Source organism: Notechis scutatus, chromosome 6 (genome assembly GCF_049901735.1).
Source record: "Notechis scutatus isolate UNSWTSFEM ecotype Mainland chromosome 6, rNotScu1.2, whole genome shotgun sequence".
NCBI classification, from domain to species: Eukaryota; Metazoa; Chordata; class Lepidosauria; order Squamata; family Elapidae; genus Notechis; species Notechis scutatus.
In genome coordinates, this window is record NC_142014.1 from 11,200,657 (window position 1) to 11,227,479 (window position 26,823).

The window sequence follows — 26,823 nt, forward strand, 5'->3', positions numbered from 1 at the left end:
TATAATAATTAGAAGAAATCCGAAATGTGGTTACATGAAGAGTTGAGAGACAGTATCAGGAGCATTAAACTGACCTTCTTGGCTCCTTGTGTTACTATTACAGTGTTTCCATACCACATCTTACTTTTTATTAGACCTTTTTATGACTTTTTCTGATCTAGATCTAAAATGAAAAACTAAAAAATTATCATGCAGATCAGTACTGGGATGGATTTAAAATATAGCACTCTTCAAAGTATTCTTATATACCTGCAAATATATGTGTGCGAAAATAGTATAGTAATTAAAGGTAATTCACGATGACCACAACTGGGACTAGAATTTCCATTGTTTATCAAGGGGGTTGTTAAGTGAGCTGTGTCTGATTTTATGACCTTTTATGCTACAGTGAATGATTGCAGTTGTTAAGTACAGTAATTAAGCAAATCCAGCTTTTCCTGTTGACTTTGCTTCTTAAAGCTGATTGGGAAGATCATAACCATGACCCTGGGATATGCAACCATCGTAAATACATGTCCATTTCCAAGTGTCCAATTTTTGAATCATGGAGATGCTGCAATGGTTGTAAGTGCGAGGAATGGTTGTAAGTCACTTTTTTTCAGAGCCATGGTAATTTGAAATGGTCGCTAAAGGATTCATTGTAAGTCAAGGAGTACCTGCTATGAATGGTATGCCTTCTTTTCTTATTTGCTTGAACTTTCACACTAGAGATCTGGGGATTCATACTAAGTCCTCAAGATCTGAGCGGAACTCAGCAGTTGAACATATAGTCCAAACACAGGATCTTCATATGACTGAAAAGTTCTAACAAGAATGAAACATTATAAACATTATAGTTTTTTAATGCCTCCTAGTGATCAGTAATGAATATAAACATGGCAATGTAGCAATCTTTTTAATTGTTCTAACTGTAAAAAGCATGTTTCTGACTTTGGAATGAAATGTATATAATTGTTAGTGGGATCAGTTCTGTTCTGCTAGTTTATAATAGGACGTAGCCTAAATTAACTGGCATTGAATCACAATATATATTAATACGATGACCAAGACTATTTCTTCATATTATAAATCAGGAACAGTACATCTTCATTCATGATGCACTTGTGGAAGCCATACTAAGCAAGGAAACAGAAGTACCTGAAAATCACATTCATGCCTATGTGAATTCACTCTTAATACCAGGACCAATGGGAAAGACAAGATTAGAGAAACAGTTCAAGGTGAGGCTGTTTGGATTTCAAGAAATCAAAGGCAAAATTGGTGATCCTGCCTCAGCTGTTTCCTCAACTGTGTTGCAAATTCTGCCATGTGAAGCATGCCAATTTATTTACCTCTAACTACCTGGCATTTTCTGCATGCTAATATCACTGTGTGGGAGTTGGGCAGCTATATAAATTTGTAAACAAACAAAGTTCACACTACTAGTCAGCCATAGAAAAATACTCTATGCTTTTGCCCCTACTGTACTCCATAACACAATTTATATGACTTACACAGATGTGTACAACATTGGGATGCAAGAGAAAACTCCAGGGTTTACATTTTGACATCATAACAGATGTTTTCAGAGGATCGTTGTGGGGAGAATAGGAAAAGGAAGAAGCATTGGCTGCCTTGAGTTATTTCTAAAAATAATAAAGGCAGAACATAAATACATTTGTTGTACTTTGGAATTCCGTCATTAACTTGTTCAGACTGGGTTTGGCATTTTTATTCATCTCTCAAGTCCTTCCCAAGGGCAGGTGTAGATTTTTTAATGGCATTAAAAGTATTATCTCAGGATGTAATCTGTTTGGAATAAAGATGCCTTTGGCAATTGACTGATGGTAATTTTGTCAATACTGTTGATACTACAGTTGTTTATTTTTTATTCATACTATTATTATGCGTGTATTTATTCAGCTTCTGAACCAATCAAATATACAGCAGTGTGATTATTCTACCGCATTGAAACAATGCAACAGAGAAAAGAATAGGACTTCATCTATAATTCCTGGTAGGTTTGTCAAAAACAAAATTCCCTAAATATAACCACAAAATTAAGACAGTGATTTTATTGCAGTTATTATTAATATACTAGAGGTATATTATAATTAATATACTAGAGGTTTATTATGATAAAGGAAGTTTGTGGAAAACAAATCTGCTGTTTTGCACTTTCTCTTTTTAATATTTGTGGCCAATTCTGCAGTTAGCTATGCAGTATATTAAAAGTTGTGGCGAGTAGTGATTTATATTAACTTCTGATATTTTTTCTTACAAGCCTACATAGATGTAATTCAAAACGAATAAAATGGATGCACCTTGAAATGACAATGCACTTGTGAAAGACTGTACATTTCAGATAATGTAACTCAGATCATCCCAAACCCACTCTTTTCAGTTTTGTATTTCATGCACATTTAGTAGAAAGAAAGGAAAGGAAAGGAAAGAAAAGAAAAGAAAAGAAAAGAAAGAAAGAAAGATTCCTTCTTACAATTTACAGACCTTTCATACATTACTAAATGGAGGAGGAGCAATTTAGCATAACTTCATCTGAAGGGATTAAATATTTATTTATTTATTTATTTATTTATTTATTTATTTATTTATTTATTTATTTATTTGATTGATTTGCCAATTGTTTACAAGATAATAAGTATAAGTGTATACATAGTTGTGAATACATGAAATGGGTACATATAAGAAAAATAAAAGAATAAGAGAAACAATAGGACAGGTGTACAAATGATCCAAAATATATCATTTGCTTAGATGGGAGGGTAAAAGAAAGGAAAGGCCCATTCTGGATCTCAGGAAACCAGGCCTCCCAGTAAAATAAATACAATAGATTTAGCTGCAGATATTGGTTCCTATGTTAATAGGAGAATTTTAAAATATATGTCATAAAATGGTTGGTGTTTGGCCACCACCCTCCCCAATAAATCCTTATATTTGTGTTACAGTGGAAAGATCTAGAGTTGGTATTTCATCATTATCTGGTGAGGGCACTGATTACATCAATGCGTCCTATATTATGGTGAGTTACCTTGTAAATCACACTGCAATTTGAATTGATCTACACATTTGTGTCAGCTTTCTGAGGAATTTCCTTTGTGTCAGCCAAGGCCTGCCCATTTGCCCAACAAAGCAGCAACAAACCTAGGTAGGGCAAGGAGAACACCAAGAGCTGCAATTATTTGGTGTGAATTAAGTGCCGTCGATAGGCTGAGCCAACTGGCCTCAATACATCAAGTAAAATTTAAGGACCAGCACTACATTACACAATGTCTGGCTTTGATACCATGACACAGCTTTCTTTAAGGTGAAGAGTTATTCAGAAATCCATGCTAGTCCTTAAGTTAGAAAACAGGAGCTATTTATAGCTGGAGATGACAGTTTAATATTTATTTGTAGCTTTTTGAACCATCCCAACCCCAGGATGGAGTAACTGCAGCTTTAAGCAATTCCCACCCCACCTCCAGCTCTGTCCATTTCCCACTGATTACAGACTGAAAGGACATAGAGGCCAGGGACTGCAGGCTCATACTGGGGTCTTTTTAATGAAAGGCATCATCTTTGGGAACTTTAATTCACCTATTTTGGAACTTTTGGAAGGAAAGGAAAGCTAAATAATCAGTCCCATTGAAAATCCATGGTGCAATCTGAAGGTGTTCCGTGAGTCAATATGAAAAGAGGGAAAAAATATAAAAACAAATGCAATAAAAAGAAGAGGAAAAGTACCACAGAAACACAATTCAGATTAATTTTTCAGCACAAAGACCTCGACCAATTGAGTTTTGTCATTTCTGCCATCTTTTTTGTTGTGTTGTTGCTTTCTTGTTTTTAAAAGTTTTTAACAAGCTGTACAGTGAAGAGGGGAGTATATATTAGACTAGACTATATAGTATACTACACTACGCTACACTATACTATAAGCAGTGGTAAAAATCCCTAGAAAAATAAAAGGGAAATTAAAACCTATAAATAACTAAACATAGTTAAAACCACAAAAAAGCACGAATTATTTATTACTCTAATTGAACATATAAATAGCCAATTTAAAGTATATTTATAGAGAACTAGTAAAATTATGCTACATCAACATTTTTAGAGTTGTCCCAAATGTGCTTTTTCTTTTTTTTTAATAGAAATTTTATTTGGGTTTTCACAAAACATAATACAAGTAAAATTTCTTTTTTTGAGAATAGCATGGTCCCGAGTTATCACTTCTCCATACAGACACAAATTCAATTTCATATTCATCTTTGTGTTCTATTCCATATCTTATTACTATTTTAACGTTTTCTCAATAATTTTTCCCTTCCCTTAGTTTTCTCAATCTTACTTTTAATTATCTCATTCCTTTCTAAATTCAATTATATATATATCTTTTTCTAAGTTTCAATATCTTTCTAATCATTATATTTATGCTTTTGTCTGTCCTGTTTCAATTTAATATTTTCTTTTCTCATTAAACAAAATTTTCCCCTGTAGTTACTGATTGGATCTTTACATCTTATTTAAACTTCAATTTATGCCTTTACAATTACAACATTCAATATAACACATAACTTCCAGTCAAATTCTGCTTGGTACATTCTTAAAATACGTACTAAGTTCTTAAAGAAAAAGTATATATATAACAATAATAAATAAAATACTTATTCTATTCCAATTCAGCTCTATCATTAATGTTAGTTATAATCTTTAACTTCTTTAATATTTCTTTTCAATAGGATATCATACTTCTAGGAGCACTTATAATATTTCCATATTTTTTTCATATTTCTTTCATATTCCTCTTCACTTAAAATTTTATAACACATTAATGATAATTAAAATGTTCCCCTCCTTTCCTCATTCCATTCTCTTATTCTCTTTATTTCATTTATTTATTAAACATTCCATTAAATTACAATGAGTATTTTATCTATCATTTTAATCACACTTGTTTCATATTTTCAAGGTTCATTTCTATTTCTAATATAACAATACTATCTTATGTACCCTTGCAGAATCCCCTTTCAATTAAATTTTCACCCATTGTGTCTTCTAAATAGGCTTATACCCTTAATCTTTGTAGGTTTTCCCTGTTTCTCTGTGTACTGTTTCTGTCCTTTATAATTTATTTTCCTTTCCCTCTTCCTCCTCTTCTTCTCCCTTCCCTTTTTGACCCCTTCTCTCTCTAATTCTGATTCTCTCTTCTGTAATCCTCCCTAATGTTATAATTACTTTCCAAACTATTCTTTTTTGGGTTGTTTTTTCAAATCTTAAATTTTTCACTCTCTTTCTCCCCTTTGCTTTCTTTTCCCCACAGAGAAATACTTGGTCATTGAAGATGGCTTCTTCTTTGTCTCGCCCTTCTTGTTCTACAGGCATTTCTTGTTGTTTCTCATAGTTCAGGATCTTCATTTCTAAAAATTGAAATACGAAGCCAAAAGAACCTCTTCCTTCTTGTGCATCTTCTTTCTGTTTTTTAAGTTCCATTCTCAATTCTTCCAAGAGTGATACCATTTTAAAAACTTTTAAACAACCACTCGATTAATTTTAGTCCTTTAGATCCAATAGCCCCAAATCCCCAAGTCATCCAAATAATCCAAAGCTTCTTGCTTCTTTTTTCCACTGTCTCTTCCTGGGATTCTCTTATCTTGTTACAAAGTTTCAGTTAAAATGTATCTTTTAGGAATCTTGTTAAAGTTTCACTGTTAATTCCTTTCACTTCCAGGTGGTCTCCTCCATTTTTCCAGATCCCACCCTTTTGTTTTTTTCCTTCTTTTAAAAGTTTTTGAGAATCCAGAAATCTTTATTATCCCTTTGACATTTTATTTTGATAGATATTTTATTTAAATATCTGTTAATGTCTAAGTGGATTTTTCCTGATTTCTTGCTTAAATCTCTTAGTTGTCAATATAGGGAAGAAAAGAAAAAAAAACCAAATCCTTTCCCTTCCCTCTCTCATTCGTCGCTTCAAAGTCTTCTTTGGGAGCAATGTTATTCTTTATAATTCAAATTCCAGGGAACCTTATATTGTTGCTTTTTCAGTTCGACCCGGTCAGCCAAAACTTTCTCTTCTTATCTTCCTCCTGCACATTCTTTTCCGGTCGAGTTCTTCTTTGAGGTGGCCATTTCTGACCACGGCTGCAACTGCCTTCGTGAAAGGGAGTAATGGCCAGCTGGGGAGGAGAGATGCGACTCTCCTCAACCCTGCTGGCAGTCTCCCCCCTCTTTACCACCTCTACGGTGTGGTTTAGCCCTGAAACCAGCCAGCTCGGGGCACTCCAGCGGCGAGCACAGATAAAAACCGTGCACAATTGCGGATTTCGGTCTGTCACCGAAGAAGCTCAAACCAGAAGCCCCAAATGTGCTTTTCCAAAAGGCAACTGGACATTCTTTGTTTTTCCTTGAGGACTTTTTGCTTCTCATCCTCAGTTTTTTCAGTTCTCTGAAGAACTCTGAAGAATTTAAAAAACTTCCTAGATGAGAAGAAAAACATCTTCAAAGAAAAACAAAATCCAATTGCCTTTTGAAAAATCACCTTTGGGATTACTTTAAGACAAAAATTAACGTACTCGCTATCAAAGAACTGAAAATGATTGAATATTCTTCCTTGCCAATATAACCATTTTTTAAAAACCCTAAGCCATATAGTTATAAAACAGGTCAAGGAAAAGGTTGAACAAGAAACCCACTGAGTGGTGTCAAATTTGCGGCCCGTTGGCCAGATGTGTCATACACTGGCCATGCTCACGCCCAGTTTAGCAAAGGGGGCAAAAGTCGTGATATGTCACGTCCTCACACTGTGACGATGCGAGCTTGACATCCCTGCTCTAAAATGTTTCTGCATTAGTCTGGGGTCTATGCACTGGTTTAGTACTTCACCTTCTGGAGGAATCTTCTTGCTTTTAATAAGATTATGCCTCTTCTGAGGCTTCTAAGAAGCAGCACAATCCTATTAAGTGGAAGAGCATTCCTTATAAGAAACACATGCTTATAAGAAACAGGGTGTCCTTAATTTAATTTGTATTCTTTACAGGGTTATTATCAAAGTAATGAATTCATTATTACCCAACATCCTTTGCTACACACTATCAAAGATTTCTGGAAAATGATATGGGATCACAATGCTCAAATAATTGTTATGCTCCCTGATAGTCAAAATATGGTAAGATTAAATGCTTTGCTTCATATCAGCATTTTTATTACTTACTAGAGTTGTTAATCACGAAACAGAAACTCATCGCTTTACTGATTAGTGAACTCGATGTTAAAAATAAGAAAATGATATAAAAAACTACTTTTCTCATTACTAATATCTTAATGAAGACATGGGAAATAGTCTTTTGGACATAATAGGAATAATAAAAATAAAATACTTAAAATGATGGAATTCTGAAAAGATAATATATTTCTGTTATAAGAATAGAGATAGGAAATTGTTGCCTGGCATGATAACTTTGTTTAAAAGTTTGTATTTATGCTTTAAAATGCACTGAACAATTACTGATTTTCTAAACAAAACCAGAACAATATCTTTTAAAATTCTTGATTGTACTCATCAAGTTTAGAATGTGCAATTAAATTACGTCATGTTTAGTTTATTAAAATAACCATTACTTTTGTTTATAGCAAATCTGAAGGGTTTTTTTTTCTTTTCCTTTCCTTTTTTAGCAGGCAGAAGATGAATTTGTCTACTGGCCAAATAAAGAAGATCCTATAAATTGTGAAAGCTTTAAAGTCAGCCTGATTTCGGAAGAGCATAAGTGTTTGTCCAGTGAAGAGAAACTCATAATCCAGGATTTCATTTTAGAAGCTACACAAGTATACTTGTTCTCCTACTATACAATAGTGTATTACTGTCATTTGAATTCAAACACAACTCAGATGATTGGTTTGCTTTTATGGGGGAGGGGGTTACAATAGCTTGCTTTCTAGCCCTATCATTTATATTTTTGTAATTCCAAATGTCATAATTAAATATCTTAAAGTAAGGCACAAAGTAAACCCATGATATAATTATTTCTTCTTTGGTTGGAATATTCTTAAAGTGAATAAAGTGTTTATTCATAACAACCAAAAATATAATTTAAGCACGTGTATCCATGTTCTGAGATGGATCATTGATATATAGAGACATATCAACAGAAAATGATTAAAGTTAAAATGTTCATGGAAATTTCTAAACTAATAAATATGCATATATACTTTTATGAAGAAGTACAGTTAGTCCTTGACTTGCAACTGTTCGTTTAGTGACTGTTCAAAGTTGCATTGAAAACAATGACTTATGACTGTTTTTCACAGTTACGACCTTTGCAGCATCCTCTGTGAACATGTGATCAAAATTCAGATGCTTGGCAATTGGTTCATACTTATGACCATTGCAGTCTCCCAAGATCATATGATCACCTTTTGCGACCTTCTCGCAAGCAAAGTCGATGGGAAAGCCAGACTCATTTAACAACCGGGTTACTAATTTATCAACTGATTCATTTAACAACTGTGGCAAGAAAGTCACTTAATAAATGTCTCACTTAACAACAGAAATTTTGGGCACTTTTGTGGTCGTAAGTTGAGGGCTACCTGTATTTAACCTTTTGGAGGGTCTTAATTTTTATTTAACTTTGCCATTTAATGTTACCAGAAATTCATGTAGTCTTGCTGATATGAAAAGGAGTCTGAGTGAATAAGTCACATCGATGCTTGTTTCATTTATTTCATACTTTGTGATCCACTATGTAGTGAACAAGTATGAAAATGTAACTGTTCCTTTACGTATCTGGTTATACCACCTTCAGGTGCAGTAATCGCAGCCACATTTATTTATTTATTAGATTTTATTCCACCTTTATCACCTTATAAGTAACTCAAGGCAGTGAGTTAACAATTAATTGATTAGTATGCTTCTTATAATTAGTTATTAGTTCTTTATATTGCTGTATCGGAACTCTGGCCATTACTCCATGCCAAGCTGTTTCAGTTCAATATCATTTCAGAATTTTCTAGCATGAGCAGTTCATTTCACAATCTGTCAAAATATTAGTACAAAGTTTAGGTTTTGATTTGACCTGGCCATTCCAAGCAAATCTTGAATTTTTTTTTAACCCATTTTCTGTAGACCTGTTTGCATGTTTGCTTCTTAACCCACTTATTCTTCAGCTTCTTCAGTTAATTGTTAATGCCCTGATTTTCTCATGTACAATTCTCTGATATAAAGCAGATATTTTAGTTCCTTAAATGATGACCAAATGCCCAGTTCCCAAGGCAGCAAAACAACCCTACCCATGGCAGTATTTCCTTTCATAAATGGTATGAAAGTCTTACTCTAAAATGCAGGCTTTGGCTTCCACAAGGCATCACAATATCATTGTAGACTAAATGTGGGCATGTTTGATTCATCTCTCCATAAAACATTCCTCTATAGAGATACATTTTAATAACTGAGATAAACAATCATCTTGGCAATCAATGGTGCTTTGCAAAATGGAAAAAAAAATCATCACAGTTCTCTTGATGATGTTCTCAGTTTTTATGTTGCATTTTTTAATTCATTTTAACAGGATGGCCACCTTTGGGGAAATTAGCTGTTTTTCCAAACATTCTCCATTTTAAGATTATGTCCCTGACCAGAGATCAGTAGAGCTCCAGAATTTTAGAAATAGTTTTGTAATATTTTACAGATTGAAAGGCATCAGTGACTTTTTACCCAGATTTTCAAAATGTTGATTTCAGGGGTATTATGACTTGCGTCTAGAATTTGCATGATGAGAATTTCCCTTGAATGACCTAAAAATTGTATAAAACAGAGTTGACCAAAGTCACTCCTGTTTTCTTAAAGGAATGTAGATTAACTGGGACATTGTGTGTAGGATTATTTGTTCATGAACTAAATGAAACATGTCCCGAGCATTTGAGGAGGAGGTTGAGGTTCTTTTCACTCAATCTTTTATATATCTGTAATTCTAATGTGTTTAGTGGCAAAGAGCTGTCATCATTCAGAAAACCCTAAAGGGGGCAAGTACCTTTTCACAGAACTGTGGGAAATTTACAAGCCAAACATGTTTCTCAGTTGTATCAATTCACCTGTTTCATAAATATGAATAAATTAAATGCACTGTTTTTTTTTAATCTTTGAGGATGATTACGTTCTTGAAGTGAGGCACTTTCAGTGTCCAAAATGGCCAAATCCAGATAGCCCTATTAGTAAAACATTTGAACTTATAAGCATCATAAAAGAAGAAACTTCCAACAGAGATGGCCCTATGATTGTGCATGATGAGTAAGTATTAATTCAATTTCAATAGTTGTTCGCATCTCTATATATGTTTTATACAGCATCTGTGATTTATAAAAGTCATATTTATAGAAAGAAATTGGAACCAAATTTCTCTTCCACTTAAAAATTGCCAGCATTCAACATCTTGTAACAATGACTTCTTGACTCATATCTTGACTCTGCTACTACTTCAGTATATTGCATCTGTGGGAATTGTCTGTGGAGTAAAACGGTTTAAGAGTACGTAGGAAAGAATTAGCGACACTTTAATAGAATAAGAAAATCATTATAAGTAAAGGATCATGCAAAAGCAATGACTAATAATTTCTTACTATTTAGTCATTGTTGTGTCAGGAAAAAAAATAAACTGTTTTTTAAAAAAAATATTTACTTATTTATTTGCATCCTGCCTTTATTATTTTTACAAATAACTAAAGGTGGCCAGCATACCTTGAGTTCCTCCTTCCTCCTCCAAAATAACAACAACCCTGTGAAGAGATTTGGGCTGAGAGAGTGTGACTGGCCCATAGTAATTCCTGGCTAAGGCTGGACTAGAACTCAGGGCGTCCCACTTTCTAGTCAGGTGTCCTAGCACTATCCTCTGTAATTTAAAGCAATGAAATGTATTTACATGTTCTATTGCTATATTTACTCATTTAAAACAGCATGCATATAAAACTACTTAAAAGGATAATAATATATGTAGTGGCACAGAAAAGTTAACTGTCATGCCAACTCAAAGACATTAATTCTGCTTCAAAATAGACCCAAGAAATTCATAGAAGAAATGATTTTGAGAAATAGAAAAAAGGAAAAAAAGAAAGATGGTAAGCAAAGTTTTGAAGTGGAAGGCAAGAGATTTACTGGTTTATAATGACCAGTAAAAGGTCCAAAAGTAGTGTGCATACATCATTTTTTTATATTTTAAGTTTTATAAGAACTGCAACAATCAAGCAGATCAAGTGGTAATGAAGATGCTCTTAAATAGGAGAATGTGAACCCTTTAATATGTTTTTAGTAGATATGCCCATCTAATGGTGATTAGAACCAGCAGTTGATCATAAATAAATCACATTTGATTAATTCTCTAACCTTCTAGGAAGTCCTAAATAGCATTATTATTAAGCAGTTGTGTATTTTCCCAAAATGTAGAGCTTGTTCATTTTCTAAATATACATTTGTGTATTTTTTTTTTCATAAGGCATGGTGGAGTGACAGCAGGTACCTTCTGTGCTTTAACAACACTTATGCATCAGCTAGAAAATGAAAGTTGTGTGGATGTTTATCATGTAGCTAAGATGATCAATTTGATGAGACCTGGAGTCTTCACAGATCTTGTAAGTAGGCAAGAATTACTCTGCATGATGAAACTGCATTCTTTGTGGGCTGAAATTCCATTCCCAAAGAGATAAAATCTCATCTTAAATGTTTAAAATAGCAGGCCTGGAATTGCTTCATATTAGCCACAATTAATTTGCCAATTTGCTGAACATGGATATAATTAATCTATAACTCAGAAACAGCTTTTACCATTTTGAATATGTCACTTGATATTTTCTCCCTACCATCACCTAGGCACTATTCTTGGCCAAGAAAATGCTCTCCTTTCTTTGGGGGTTGACAAATTGATGTGTCTCTCTCAACCATCTCCTGAGCATGCGGTTGCTTGTTTCTTACTACCTGCTGACTGAATGTGCTGTTAGTGATTCTTGTAATCCATACAAGCTACGCTAATGTCCCATCATTTTCTACCCACCCACAATCTTTTAGGACCATTACCAGTTTTTGTACAAAACTGTCCTCAGTCTTGTTAGTTCAAGACAAGAAGAAAATCCCTCGATATCCATCGACAGTAATGGCTCAGCTTTACCAGATGGCAGTGCAGCAGAGAGTTTGGAATCATTAGTTTGACTTCAATCAAAATATGACAGAGCAACTATCCGGAGCTGGAAATATTTCCTTTTTTTTTTACGTGGGGCAGGATGATGTCCAGCTATTAGATAATCTTTTTTTATCTCATTTGATTTGAATAAACATTTCTTGCAAATACATTAACAATGTGTGCCTTTTTGAGAAAAAAAAAATCTCGTAATGCATTTTGTTATGTTTGAACTAATTTTACTGAACTCTGTAGTTTCTAAGAATGGTATGTAGTCTTTTACAGTATTAGTTTTTAATTTTTGTGATTACATTTTCACTTAAATTTTATCATAACTATGGATGCTGAAGTTTTCAGCAACACACATTTTAGTATCCAATTTCCTGTTATTTATAGCACTCTTAATACCTTTGTTAGAAATTTAACTTTTAATATGGTAGAATGTAAATATATTCTCTGTAATATTCAACATTTTAAGATTTTAGTAGGCATTTAGTAGGACTGATACTTATTGTAAATATTTCTAGAGTGGATTCCATGGACCAAATTTATATTTATAATTGTAGATTTTTATATTTTACTACAAAGTCAGTTTTCTAGTTCTGTGTAATTGCATTCTTAAAATGATGTAGTTAATTACCTGTTCTTAGTTTTAGTAGCTTCTGATATATTGTCATGCATCCTAAATGGTAACTATCTCTGCATGTAATTTTAACTTTTGTGGGAAATCAAGATATACTTGTTTTGAAATACGAAGTTTCTATGAAAATAACGTCTGTACTAAGCATTGTTTCAATAGTTTTTATCCACGGCATTACAAAAATGAGTTTATCAATATTTCAACTTGTATTGAACACTTGGCAAAAATAAAATCTGCCTCATCACTCTTAAAAGACCTTCGTTGTACCTTCAGAGATGCCTTTTCATTTTTTAGCAGCAAAATATTGGCAAGGCAGGAAAATGTTCACAGGCCTTGATACTAAGGATTAAGTTTGACACCCAGATCCTCCAAACAGTTTTTATGTCTGTGTTCCATCTGTGGAAGGCCTTTTCCTATAGGAGGCAAGTAAGATGATCGTTTGCCCTCTCTGTGTTATTCAACAAGAAACCTTACTGTTGCTAGGGGCTTTTTGGATGGTGGTTTCTTTCTTGCTTTCATTTTTTTATTGTTACAGGTAATTTTTATTTTATGATTGGAACTGGAATTCCAGTTGCTAAACAATGTGGTCATCACATACTGGATCTGATTTTATAATCGCCTTTACAACTATCAAACAAATCACTGTTTGTTGTTAAACAAATCACATGGTTGTTAATCAAATCCAGTTTCCCCAGTTGATGTTGCTTGTCAGAAACCAGCTGGAAAGGTTGCAAATCATGATCACTTAACTGCAACCAGTTGTAAAATCAAGCCAGTTGTTGAGCAGCTGAATTGTGATCACATGATCAAAGGGGCAGTGCAACAGCTGTACCTTTGAGGACAGGTTGTAAATTACATTTTTTTCCCAAGGCTATTGTGATTTTAATGATTGTTGAACACTTATATGTGAAGAACCATCTGTATTTGTAAGGTGCTTAGAATCTTTTTGGGAACAGAAAGGCACATATATTTTAGAAATAAGTATTCAGAAATACAAATGATCCTAACAAAGGCAAACCTTCAGATCATTCTTGTACACAGTCCCTTTCCTAAAAGTCAGTCCAACCACTATGAAGTTTTCCAGGATTTCGCTGATCATAGTGATTCATGGTTCTAATACATGCCTTTCTGGCTCATTGTTAACCAAATGTTTTGATTTTAACTTGGTGCTTCATTTCTCATTGTTAGAACCAAATCTTTCATTACAAAATCAGGCAACATTCTGAAGTGCAACCTTAGCTTTAAAAGAGGCCAATGCTACGGATATATAAGTTTATCCATTAATATTCATTTTGACATTTGGTAATATTGCAGCAACTTTATCAATCCTCATTAATTCTGGAAAAAAAAAATCATGAGCCATTGAAGGTCTTCTGTGGCTAACTGTACTTTTCTTTTTAACCTAACTTGAGTGATCTCAAAAGCTAAGGAGATTTAGTTGCAGTTAATACTTTACTACATTAATGCAGTTATGAGAAATAGAGATCTTCCAACACACCTTATGGAATCTCTAACAGATGCCTTATACTTAAAAGAATTGAAAACATTTCTGCATGTAGATCTAATGCTTCTTTGCACTTCACTGTACGTAAACTTTTTAATATTATAATAATGCAGCATGAACACTCTTCTTGCATATATGAATTGCTCCCAGAGCATTACTCTTAAAAAGATGCTCACACATGAAAGTCAAACATTTTTATTTTGTGTGGCAGGATAGCAAAAGCACCAGATTTTTTTTAAACCCAATGTAACACATTACCCTTCACTTTACCTCTCTGCAAGTAATTAATTTTCAAAAACAATACAAATTACAAAATAGCCTTTCACAAGCATACTTTTTATGTCAGTGACTCTGGATTTATTCAGGCAATTTCTTGTCCCTTTCCGATACTGTAAACTGAAAACCATATAAAACTAAGGCTTCCGTGATAATCCTTTTATTTGGGGAGGTGAAGAGTAAAGATCTGAATCAACTCTGGATTACCTGAAAAATTTCTCTTAAACAGGTTGTGCCTTTTTCCCTGAGTGAAGTCTAAGCTTGTGTATCATCCCTCCCGAAACTCTACGGATACATTTATTCCTTATTTCTTTATTCTCCCACTTCTCCCTGCATACATTCTTCTATGCAGGAACCACAGAAATGCACAGTAACACAGCTTTATGATTTAACCTTTTCAGATTTATTTTAGAACAGGATGTTTTGTTATGTTATTGGGATTGTACAAAGTGAGACACTTTGTTGTGAATTTGGGCAGCAAAATGTTTGCAAACCAACAGCCCACAAATTTTTTTCTACAAAATTTGCTAAGTATAAATGAAGCAGTTCCGTTACATTCCAGTAAATATCTTGAACTCAATTTTCCTACTTCTCAGTGACTGCAACAGGCAGAGAAAAAACATTGGACATTGTATTAAAAAAACCTAAATGATTTCAGATAGCAATTATCTTCTGTTAACATAAGTGAGCATCAAAAAAATAAAATTAGGGATATTAATGATACTAAAGCCTCTATTGATAAACAGATTACATTTCCTGGCTACTGTAGAATTTACTTTTCAGTAAATGTGCACAGAATTATACAATATTAAAAATTGCTCTGAACTAATACATCAAATATCAGGGGCCTCTGTGTAAATTCAGTATTTGTATATCCAAAAATACTAAAAAAAAAAAAAAGAGTTGGAGCTACCACACATTGTATCTTGGAACAGTGTTTGGCTGCAGATGTCAGTGGAGACTCCACATTTTCCCCATCACACTCAGTTTTTATCCATACTTTCAAATGAATTCTTCCCACATTTTTCCCACCCTGGGATAAAAAAAAATACCTTTTTCCATTCCAGAATGGAAGAAAACATCCTGGTTTCCTTTCTATGCACCATGTTTCCATTTAAAACAGATAATTCATATTATTCACTGATCTGAAAGTCCATTACAGAACAAGAACAGATTTTTTTAATATACCAGATATTTCTCTAATATATTGTTTCTCTCTAATATTGAAACATGTAAGAATCTTAAAGGCACCAAAGAATATTCTGTCTTCAAGATAATGTAAATAAATAAACTAGTTGGCAACTTTACATATCAATTCAGAATTTAGAAGTTCTCCGATATATAAAACATAATTTCAAGGAATATAACAGTTTGCAAATGTAAAGCAAAGTAGATCATTTTTCCTCCACAATAATATTTTAAACATATATTATAGAAGTGTCTAGAACAATCATATTCTCAATAAAAATGCTAAATTAAAAATACACGTTTCCCTTTGGTTATAAAATCATATCTCCTTTGCAAAGCTGGATCAGTTTTTATGACATTCAACGAACTGTGCATACATTCTAATAATATGGGAATCTGCAAGTCCCAATACCGTTGGAGGATAACCAAGATAGGAAAGGCTGGTCTATTGCACATTAACATCTCCGTTTTAGGAAAAGGTCTTCAGAGTTCCAGAGACAGATATTTTCCAATTCTGTTAACTGTAGCCTTTAACTGGAAGTGCTTAAGACTGAGCTAGCTGAACAATATGATTTAAGTTTTTTTTAGAAAAGCCAAACTACTTTTGATTCTATAGTTATCATTCAAGGAATCAGTGTAGATGTTCATCAAGCATATGGGTCAAATGACAAAGTGACAACAAAAACGGCTCATGGAAAAAACGAATGATCCCTTACACATTCTTAGAAGACCAATGAATAACAAAACTTAAGCATATCTGGGTGGAGTTGAGAGCTTTTCAAAATCAACAGTATGGGCACTTAGGTCATAAACCTCTTCATTCCTAATAAACAGCAAATCTTTCTAAATTTAGAAACACATTGTTTAGAAATCCATTTTAAATACTGTAATAGAAAATAGTCTTAATATTCACCATACGCAGCAATTTTGCAGCATTTATGAAACAATGAAAAATAGTTTCGCACAACCTTAAGATCCTTGCGTCGTGTATAAAAATCCTACATTTCTGAAGAAAAAAAAATATCATGCTATGATAAATATTGTGATAATATTGTGGTACACGAATGGAACAGAAGCCATTGAGATTTGCTTCCAAATAAGTTCGTTGGAATTGTAGCCTTTAATAAACCCAATTCAATAGGATAATCTCATTGAAAGCCTGTACCAAAGGCTGGAGGTTTTCAAGGTAATAGAAATCCTTTTTTGCTGTTCTGTTCATTTCAATGGATTCAACACAGAAGACTTCTCAATTGAAGGTATCCATGGCAGTTTTTCAAGCTTTAATTTGTGCATACTAGAAACTCATTGGACGGACGGCTGAGAGGAACATGAATTGCTGCTTTATTGCCTGATAACACTCTGGGTTGTGTATGCAATGCCTTCCTCTTGAATACGCTTCAGCATTGGTCCATATATATCCTTTGTCAATGGGACAATCATACCTTTGCTGTTAATTTCACCTGAAATACAAAATAAGAAATATAATTTTCTCTTTGAAGAAATTTTAGAGGGGCAAAACAGCATAATGGTTCTACAACATTTCATTTAAGGAAGAGTGGGTACTCATTTAATAAAAAGATACAATGGAATTCTACTTGCAGTTAAGGTTTGCGTCTTTACTTATTCTTGAATTGTATTAATTTCAAATGAACAGTTCATTTCCTTTCATTCAGAGAAAGAGAGAGAAATAAAAAATTGGGAACATACTAGAAATATGAGGATAGGATTGTTCTGGGGAATTACTACACACATATTTCTAGGTTAGAACAACACGAACATATCTTAACAAAATCTCACTGAATGTAACCCAAGCTCTTTAAAATAAATGGTTGGGCACTGAGGCTTAACTTACTATATAAATAGAAAGGCATAATAGGTATAATAAGTAAGTTATGCCTTTTCAGGAGGCATTTTATAGCAATCCCATTACTTTCAAGAACTCCTTAGTTAAAAGTTGGGAAGAAAGATACATACCTTCAAGAATCATCTTTGCTGCAATAGCAGTAGGATATCCCACTGTCTTGGCCATCGCAGAATACCCTTTATCATCTCCATACACTACAAGATTGATATATTTGTCTTCCAAATGACCAGAGGGATGCCTAATTCCTATTTCATTCCTCATAACTATCATATCTCGCTCTCCAGAGGCTAAACAAAAGGAAATTGTTCTTTAAAAATTGACAAGTTGGGTATTAAAAATGCAAAACTATTTCAAGAACAGCACTTTTACTAATGCTACATTGAACAGTAATTATCTGTTATTCATAGACAATGTTTTTTTGAAAATACATCTTTTAAAGTACAATAAAAAGGTTTATAATTAAAAATTAGCACAAGCGCTGCTAGTGCACCTTTTGAAAGAGGGAACTAAATACATATTTCTATGTGTATCTATATGTATTGTGTTATTGCTAAATAAAGTTTTAATTGTAAAAGAAATCTGTAGTTACATTATGAAACCCAGTTATCACTAACTTTGCCATAAAATAAAAATGCGTTAAAACAGCATAGCTTAACTCCCATCCAAATCATACTAAAGATTCACTTCTCTATTTAAAAAGGTCATGGGATTGCTATTTATTGCTATTTATGGCCTTCCCTGCCAGATTAGGATGAGCCAACACAGGTGAAGAAGCTCGCAGGAAGTTGCAGTCACATGAAGTTCTCGTTTAATGGCCCTCATAGTTGTCGATTAATTATCACAATTGGAACTGCGCAACTGGTTGCTAAGGGTTGCAACCAGTCACAGGATTCTTTCGACTTATGACCTGTAATGGAATGTGTGAATGACCTTGGGGGAATGAGGAAAAGAGAGGTTGCCTAGGAAACAATCGAAGAGAGGGTACAGACCCCCAAGAGATGAACAGAGAAAGAATTGTGGGATGGACCCCTCTCCTAATTAATCAGATGGTGAAAAGTGGCAGCAGAAAGTTTGCACTTTCAGATCGAATCTGTTAATGGACCCTTATAATAAAATAGATTTAGCTCATATGATCATGGTTCCTTGCTTGATTACCTGGGACAACTGGTAATAGCTGTACAGGGAAAAACATTTGAGGAGGTTGAGCGATGTTATGCCCAGTCTGCTATAAATCAGCATATGCTGGGAAGGTAAATGTTGCTCTGAATGAAGGTCAGCAGAATTATTACCAAATGCCTAGACATTCTCAGTCATCCAGGTCATAGTTGTTCCAAAACTGGACTTTTTCTTGAAGATGTTTTGCTTTTCACCAAATGCCTTAAACCTACCTGTCTAGATAAAGACCTACCACCTAGCTGGCAATTGCCCTGCCTGCTGTTCACAAAGAAGAAGCATACAGAGAGAGACTCATATCATCAATATCTAGACCAGAGGTCTCCAACCTTTGGCAACTTTAAGCCTGGCAGGCTCCAACTCACAGAATTCTGGGAGTTGAAGTCTGCCAGGCTTAAAGTTGCCAAGATTGGAAACCCTGATCTACACAACACCCTTTCTGTGGCCTACAACAGCTCAGCAGAGATTAAAATCCAGGAAAAGCTTCCTTAGGCTGACGGAAGACTTTGAAGAACTTGAAAGCAGAGTGGATCTATGGAAAGCTACAAACACTGGATGGAATCAGTGGAGGAGCTGGCACCTGGGTCTGATGAAAGCTGGGAAGTATGGAAATCATTGAGTAGATTGTGCGCGGGTACAAGAAGATTCAGAGACACTCTGAACAAATGGTGCCATCTGGTTGCTTCTGATCTTTGTGATTGTGGTGCAGACAACAACACATATGTATACCTGCCCTTTCGCAGCACGACAGAATGCAATGAATGTTGCTAATTTCTGGGTAAGATCTGTTTAATTTGTACATATTTTCATTTTATATTTTAAGTTTTATGTCATATAGTATATGCCTTATTTTAATTGTGATGCTTCTGACAGGAATAAACAAACAAACCTGTACTGCTTAACAATAGATTTTCAAGTCCCAATTAGCACTGAAGCGTATCTGTACTGTATCATTTGAATGGTCTGACCATCTCAATGCTTTGCTGTTTCCTTGATACTAATTAGTACAGGTTGGATGAATCCACCTGGTAGTTAGATATTTCCTCCCTTCATTTTATTAGCTTCTAGATTCCACCCAAAAATACTTATTAGATAAAATGGATACACTTAACAACTGCAGCATTGGCTTAATGGCCAACACAAAAATGATTGGAAAATCAGACAGAGTCACATGGTGACTCCCTTAATGACTGCAATGATTTAGGACTATAATTCCTGGCTCAATTACAGTCATACATTGAGGATTACCAATGTTGAAAATAAAACTAAGGGTGAAGAGCATGTCACTTACCATACGAGAGCTTTGCTTCCATGTGTTTGGCCAATGCTTCCACTATACTATGTGCTGTTGGAACAGGTTCGTCTCCAAGTAACCCCAACCTGAAAGGCAGATAAAAACAGGTAATGCTAAGAACAATAAGAAGACTTTTGCCCTCAGAAAAGGGGGCAAGCTCCAGAGGCCCTCTAGAAGCCAGAAACGTTTCCGGCCCTCTGGAGCCTCTGGGAGGTCCGTTTTTTTTTTTTTGCCCTCCCCGAGCCTCCACACAGGCCCTGTACTTACCTGGCGCCCAAACCGGGCCACGTGGAGACTCCTGGGAGGGGAGGGGAGGGGGTGGGAAGGGCCAGCTAGGGGTGGGATTGACCAGTTCACTGAACTACTTTATCATTAAAAATGATCAAATTAGCTACTGATTTGCCCCTGGACTGATTTACCCCTGGACTGAGGACTCTAGTATCTACATCTCCAATTTATTCTGTAAACTATAACGGTGGGGCTGTCTTCACCCCCTTTCTCACTCACATAAAATCAAGGTTGGGTTGCCTCTGGAATGCACCCCTCCCGCCTACATTCCCTCACAGTCATAAAATTTTGTGACTTCAGTAATGCATTCTATATTGTGCTTTATTCACCAAAATCAGAATATTGCTGATATTTTTAGTTCGAGACTTGTCTTTTGCTCTCTCTATAATTAATCTCACTTTTGTCCTAAACATTATTTCACTCGGTTTACCGTTACTTGAGGGCTGGCAGCTAAAAAAAAGAACACCAATAAATTAACCTCTGCCAGTAATCTTGCAAGCACATCCAAGTACTGATTTTATTCACTGAGCTAAACAAACATGACTTATACATATTTCAAAGAAAAACAGTATAGAAGTCCAGTATAGGAAATATCTGAATGCTAGAAGTGGAGAAAAAAAGAGGAAATCCTAAAATTTTTATCATACCATTCCACTGCTTCCAACTGTTTTTTGTTCTCGTTCAGCTGTTTGCAGACAGCCTGTTGGAGTTTATCATATTTGACAGAAGGCTGAAGTCCAAGTAACTTACACATTAGCTCTTTCTAAACACAAAGAAAGATAAATGATTGGCATTCTGAAAAATGGGTAACATTATCAAGATTTGTTAATACAGGAAAATTGAGAATTTGAAATCATGAGAACAAAATGGCCATAAAACAGGGGTGGCATCTCTGACATGTAGACTCCCAGAATTCTTCAGCCAGCATGTTGGCTTAGGAATTCTGGGAGCTGAAGTCCACAGGTGGTAAAGGGGCCATAGTTAGGGCCAGCCCTGCCATAGAAGGATTTGTTTTTCAATGGTTTTCATATGCATAACTAAGGAAGAAGTTGAATATAGATAAAGAAACTACCAGGTATATAGAACATGATGAACATATAATTGCTAAAATGTATAATTGACTGATTTGAAATGGAAGATCAATGAGTTAAAGAGTGCATGATAACAAGAGCTAAGAACATATTACAACAAACAGATAGGTCAATGGGAAAGAATGTGGTTAACAGAAATGAAATTTATACTGTCTTATAATAATAATTTAAGAAGGATATATTGTAGGTATATATCACTGAAGAGATTTTCTGACACATATCACTAACTTGTTGGAAACATCAAGAACATGAAGGGGCATTTTACCATATTTGGTAGACTTGTGAAAAAGTCTTTTAAAAAAAGACTTATATACATATAATTTATAGATAGATAGATAGATAGATAGATAGATAGATAGATAGATAGATAGATAGATAGATAGATAGATAGATGATAGATAGATAGATATAGATATATATTATATACATATATACATACATATGCAGAGAATTTTAAAAATTAATATTCAGCTAAAACCTTTTCCTAATAGGATTTAAGGACAGACAAGAGAAATAGAAGACAAATGCAACAAGGCTGCTATATGCACAAAGATGGAAAAATCCACAATGGAAGATTGTATCAGGAAGATGGCAGAATGTGTAGAAATGGCTAAATTGACTTATTTGACTAGGGAAGGAGCAATATAACTTACTTTTATAAAAGACTAGAAACCCTTTGTTAAGTTTTTTCTGAAAATAGATGCACTGGTGATTGTTTTTTATTTTTCTGTAATTTTAACTTTGTAAAAAAAATATTCAATAAAAATCATAAAAGGCTGGTAGACACCAAAGATTGGGCCTTTTGAATGATGGCCCCTCTACCCAGAATCCCCGAGAGAAAATGATTTTACAGGTTTGCTCTTATTTACACTAATTTAAAACAATACATTTTTGTAAACTTACTAAATTTACAGGAGCTAATTGATTATCATACCAACCTCAGTTCTATTTCTCTCATTTGGAACGGGTATACCCTGTTTCTCCAACAATACGGCTTCCCCCAATAGGAAGTCCCAGCATGTTTTATAGGCATGAAATGAAATTAAGCCCCTCCCCCCAAATTAAGGCCTATATTAAAATATGCGAAATGGGGGGGAATGGTGGGGGGGCTTGCCATTAGGAAGTACTTTTGTTGCACACCCGGATATGGTGCTGCCTGCGTTGACCCCGATACGAAGTGCCCCACCAACGCCGAGGTCAACATCCAAGCCGTCGCCCCCCGCCCGAAGATGCAAGGGGGGGGGAATTAAGTCACCCCCGAAAAGACGGCCTAGCCATTTTTTCGGGGCTCAAAAAAAAATAAGACCCGGCCTTATTATATGAGAAACACGGTACTTACCCATTTTACAGGAGGTGTAGTTGCACTAAGCATAGGGCATGGTTCTGGATTTATTAGTCCCAATTTCACAAAACCTTCTATAGCTTTACAGTAACCCTGGAAAAGACAAAGGGAAAGGATTAGGAAATGACACAAATCTTCAGACCTGCTAACCGTAGAAGCATGAAAGCAGCTCATGACAATATTGACTCCATTCCCTTGGCTTGTCAGAAGCCAGTTGGGAAGGTCACAAATGGTAATTGGATGGCCCTGGGACACTGCAACCAGTTACATGCCAATTGTCAAGAGCCTGAATTTCAATTACATGACCATGGGGAAACTGCAACGGTCATAATTGTGAGGACCACCCATAACTCACTTTTTTCAGTGCGGTTGTAATTTTGAACAGTCCCTAAACAAATGGTTGCAAGTTGTGGATTATCTATGCATAAAGCAGGGGCTATTTTGAAAAGCCTCCTGTTCCAGAATTAAAAACCAGAGAGCAACTGACTAATCTTTTAATTGGTACAGACATACAGTACATACTTCAGCTCTCTAACCCAGGTATGCATTACAAACCACAATGATGCAAAAAACAATGAGATCTGCATGAAGATATCACAACACAAAAGCCCAGACTTTCATCCTTTTGTTCCATATCCCATGCAAATACATAATCCACGTGGTTTGAGTCATGACATCCATTTTCTCATCCCCACCTCCTGTGGGCGCCCATGCTCTCTCTATGATCAATCACACATCTATGATGCCAAATGTACCTACCGTGTACCTTAAAGTTCCTCTTAAAAGAGTGTGAGCGGATTGAATACCGTAGGGTTCAGCGTATTTTGTACTGTCCCTGTTTGGAAAACCTTCCAAATTTAATCCTGGGAAAAAATCCATGACAGTAACAGAATCAAGCAAAGCTCCTCCGGCTGGGATATTAATAATCTAAGGATTATGAAAAATAACGATCATGTAAGTCAATTATATTTGAGGACAGGGCCCACCAAACCTGTAAGCTCCTCTTTACAAATGCCTGTCTCCCACAATTATGAATGTTGGGCATCTCTCCCAAATCTTATTTATGGCCACTTTCTTTCCGGTCCCTACTTGGTCCTCTGTTCTTTCACAAGACCTTCAGTGTGCTCCATGACAGACCTAACCTGCATTTCCTTTAACAGAAACTTTCTTAAGGCAAGTTTTGACATTGCCTCAAATCTTACTGATTCATGCCCTAAAAGTCTAGGCTACTAACATAATCTCATGTTTAAGTCTTTTGAAGTAACAAAAGTTATTATTATGCCAAATTGTTTGTTCCTCTTCAAATTTGTCCCAATGGGTGCGGCTGAATTCAAAGCAGGTTTAATTCAGAATTAGGAGAAAGTGGGTGCTCCCCTTCCTCGCTGGCAGCTGATCAATGTTTTGCTTTCCTTTAAAACAGTCTCCATGCCAATTAGAGCAACAGGAAGACTCTTCTTGATCTCTTATTTATCAAATTTATCTCCCCCATAGAGCAATTTCTTCCTTGATCACCTAACCACATAACAGTTTAGGTGACCATTGTATTGTCCATTGATTCTTCTAAAAGGAAGGAACAAAACAATTTAGTTAATAGAACAGGTGATTGACAGCTAAGGCTAGATTACCTTTAGCCATGGGTGACATGAGAAAGACAACTTTGGAAAAGGGTAGTGATACGAAAATGGCCATGCTTGAATTGCCTCAGTGATATCTGCCCCTGCCTAACTGAAAATCAAAATGTCCAATTAAGGGAACATACTACCATACATGGTAGTCTTGTAAGAAACCCCAGGAGTTTTTGCATAAGATCCAGGTGTGGTTAGAGGAGATGATTGGACAGAAAATAGATTATAAGCTGGAATTATTTTTACCTGGAATTATGGCAAACAGATATAGTAAGAGGAGATTTATCTAATAGTACACATTATCACGGCAGCAAGAATGAATTTTGCCCAAAAATGGAAAGATAAATTCCTGACGAAGGTGAGGTGATAAAAAAGATATTGATTTGTGCTGAAATTGATAGATTTGACTCTGGAATTAAAAAAATAAGGATGAAACAGAATACTATAAGATATGGAATAAATTTTATCAATGGTGGGAAAAGAAAGGAAGGACCCAAAATAAAAAGTAGGATTTGTAGAATGGGTAATTACGGATAGAAACGAATTGTACAAATGTATAAATGTATATAAAATATGTATAACTTGTATATAATATGTATAACAAGAAGAAATGTCAGGACTATCAGACCATATCCAATGTTTTAATAATTTAATGAACAAAATATGTTTTAAAAAAAGAAAAGAAAAATAATATAATGTTCCATTAAGAACTAACTTTGTTCACTTCAGAAGAGTCTTCAAAACTCCTCAACCTGATATACATATTAGTCATCTTTTCATTTTAACATATATATGTATACACATGGAAACCAGAGTGGTCAAAATTACCAAGCTATAGAAACTAGGAGTTCTGGTCCTGCCTTAGGTATGAAGCCAGCTGGGTGACTTTTGGCCAGTCACTTTCTTCCAGTTCCAGGAGAAAGGCAGTGGCAGATCATTTGTGAAAATGTTACGAGAAAGGCATTGACTTGAAAGCACTCACACATGCAAACAAATGTATGTGCTTTTAAAGAGAAATTACGTCACCTCTCCATCTTTTAAATAGGTTGCAGATTTCACTGTATTGAGTAGGACTCCCTGTGGACTCCAGCTAAATTTATATCTCAGGGGGTTGTCAGAATATTCAGGAGCAGGCAAGCCTCCACAGAAGGAAGTGTAGGAAATCACCTGGAGTTGATGAAAATAAAGTTCTCAATTTAAATTCAGTTAAGTTTATCCCATAGAGATTCCTGAATTTATTTAACACAGTCTAACTCTATATTTCGGATTAATCTAGCTTTGCAGTATGCCTGCAGAAAGGCATCTAAGACATCTAATTTCTAAAGTTTTCTTTAGAAATTCATTCATTCAACTTTTATAATGTCTAGTAACAAAAAGAGAATTAAAAATTAAAGAGTCAGGATCTTCTTATTCCTATCGACCCTGTGCATTCTAAGCACAAACAAATCACAAAGTGAGTTCACTGCAGTCCCATAGCTATCGATGAGCTTCGGAAAAAGAAATGGCATGAACGGGGTTCTACTTCACGCCCCTCTGAAAATGATGGGATGTATTATAAATTTATGAAAATTACAGCAGCCGCATGTTATTGGCTTCTGCAGGACTTCACCTGCTCCTCAGACTAGGGACTTCACTCAGATGAAATTCAAAACAAAAGATTCATCGGAATTTGTCTTTTCCATTTTGTCTTTGCGTGCGGTAGAACCTGATGCTTCATAGAAAAAGCAAAGGAAAAAGGAAAGCTTTCCATTTTTTTCTGAGGAGGAAGAGGAGGATAATGACAAAACGGGGACAAGGAGGGATGACATCGATTCTTTTTTCAGTCGAGCTTACCTCAGCCCCCACTTCTTTTGCTTTGTCGATACATTCCATTGCCAACATATGATCGAGGCCAGGATCCAAACCGACTTCGCTGATAATGGCAATGCCAGCTGCCTCTGCACTATAATACAAGGAAAGCTGTCAGGTGAAAGGCAACAGCAAACTACAGCACGGGTTTCAAACTCACGGTGTCATGTTGCCGTCATGTGATGTATTGCAATGTTTTTTCCGTTCGCACAGCTGGGGTGGGCATGGCCTGTGCATGACACATCCGGTCTGCGGGACCCCAGTTTGACACTGCTATGCTAGATAGCCAGGAAGCCTTTGACTTAAAACCTTTTGTTTAGTGACCTTTTGAGGGTACAACAGCACTGAAGAAGAGCCTTGGAACCATTTTTCACACTTGACACCCTTGTAGCATCCACATGATCAAGTGATCCAAATGTGGGTGCTTGGCAACTGGTTCATATTAGGACGGTTGCCGTGTCCCTGGGTCATGCGATCGATCACCTTTTGCAACCTTCTGACAAGCCAAGTCAATGAGAAGACTAGATTCACTTAACAACCACGTTGCTAATTTAAC

General features: G+C 35.2%; 2 protein-coding genes across 6 annotated transcripts in view; one reads left to right on the forward strand and one right to left on the reverse strand.

Annotated features, from left to right (window-relative positions):
• Nucleotides 1-13,027, forward strand: part of PTPRZ1 (protein tyrosine phosphatase receptor type Z1) — a 106,397-nt gene extending 93,370 nt beyond the window's left edge. For 3 of the 4 annotated variants that reach the window (XM_087969358.1, XM_087969359.1, XM_087969360.1), the window contains 8 exons: nucleotides 1,074-1,220; nucleotides 1,903-1,996; nucleotides 2,946-3,019; nucleotides 7,016-7,144; nucleotides 7,654-7,800; nucleotides 10,116-10,258; nucleotides 11,457-11,592; nucleotides 12,026-13,027. In XM_087969358.1, coding sequence (XP_087825484.1) covers nucleotides 1,074-1,220; nucleotides 1,903-1,996; nucleotides 2,946-3,019; nucleotides 7,016-7,144; nucleotides 7,654-7,800; nucleotides 10,116-10,258; nucleotides 11,457-11,592; nucleotides 12,026-12,166 — 1,011 coding nt within the window. In that variant the 3' untranslated portion in view covers nucleotides 12,167-13,027. Of the gene's footprint in view, nucleotides 1-1,073; nucleotides 1,221-1,902; nucleotides 1,997-2,945; nucleotides 3,020-7,015; nucleotides 7,145-7,650; nucleotides 7,801-10,115; nucleotides 10,259-11,456; nucleotides 11,593-12,025 lie in introns of all 4 variants that reach the window. The other variant, XM_087969357.1, reaches the window with a different exon arrangement.
• A 1,430-nt stretch (nucleotides 13,028-14,457) lies between these two features.
• Nucleotides 14,458-26,823, reverse strand: part of AASS (aminoadipate-semialdehyde synthase) — a 33,338-nt gene continuing 20,972 nt past the window's right edge. For both annotated transcript variants that reach the window (XM_087969361.1, XM_026669064.2), the window contains 8 exons: nucleotides 26,253-26,361; nucleotides 25,446-25,586; nucleotides 23,554-23,721; nucleotides 22,792-22,887; nucleotides 21,009-21,124; nucleotides 20,071-20,159; nucleotides 17,717-17,893; nucleotides 14,458-17,202 (listed from right to left, as the gene is read on the reverse strand). In XM_087969361.1, coding sequence (XP_087825487.1) covers nucleotides 17,084-17,202; nucleotides 17,717-17,893; nucleotides 20,071-20,159; nucleotides 21,009-21,124; nucleotides 22,792-22,887; nucleotides 23,554-23,721; nucleotides 25,446-25,586; nucleotides 26,253-26,361 — 1,015 coding nt within the window. In that variant the 3' untranslated portion in view covers nucleotides 14,458-17,083. The remainder of the gene's footprint in view (nucleotides 17,203-17,716; nucleotides 17,894-20,070; nucleotides 20,160-21,008; nucleotides 21,125-22,791; nucleotides 22,888-23,553; nucleotides 23,722-25,445; nucleotides 25,587-26,252; nucleotides 26,362-26,823) is intronic.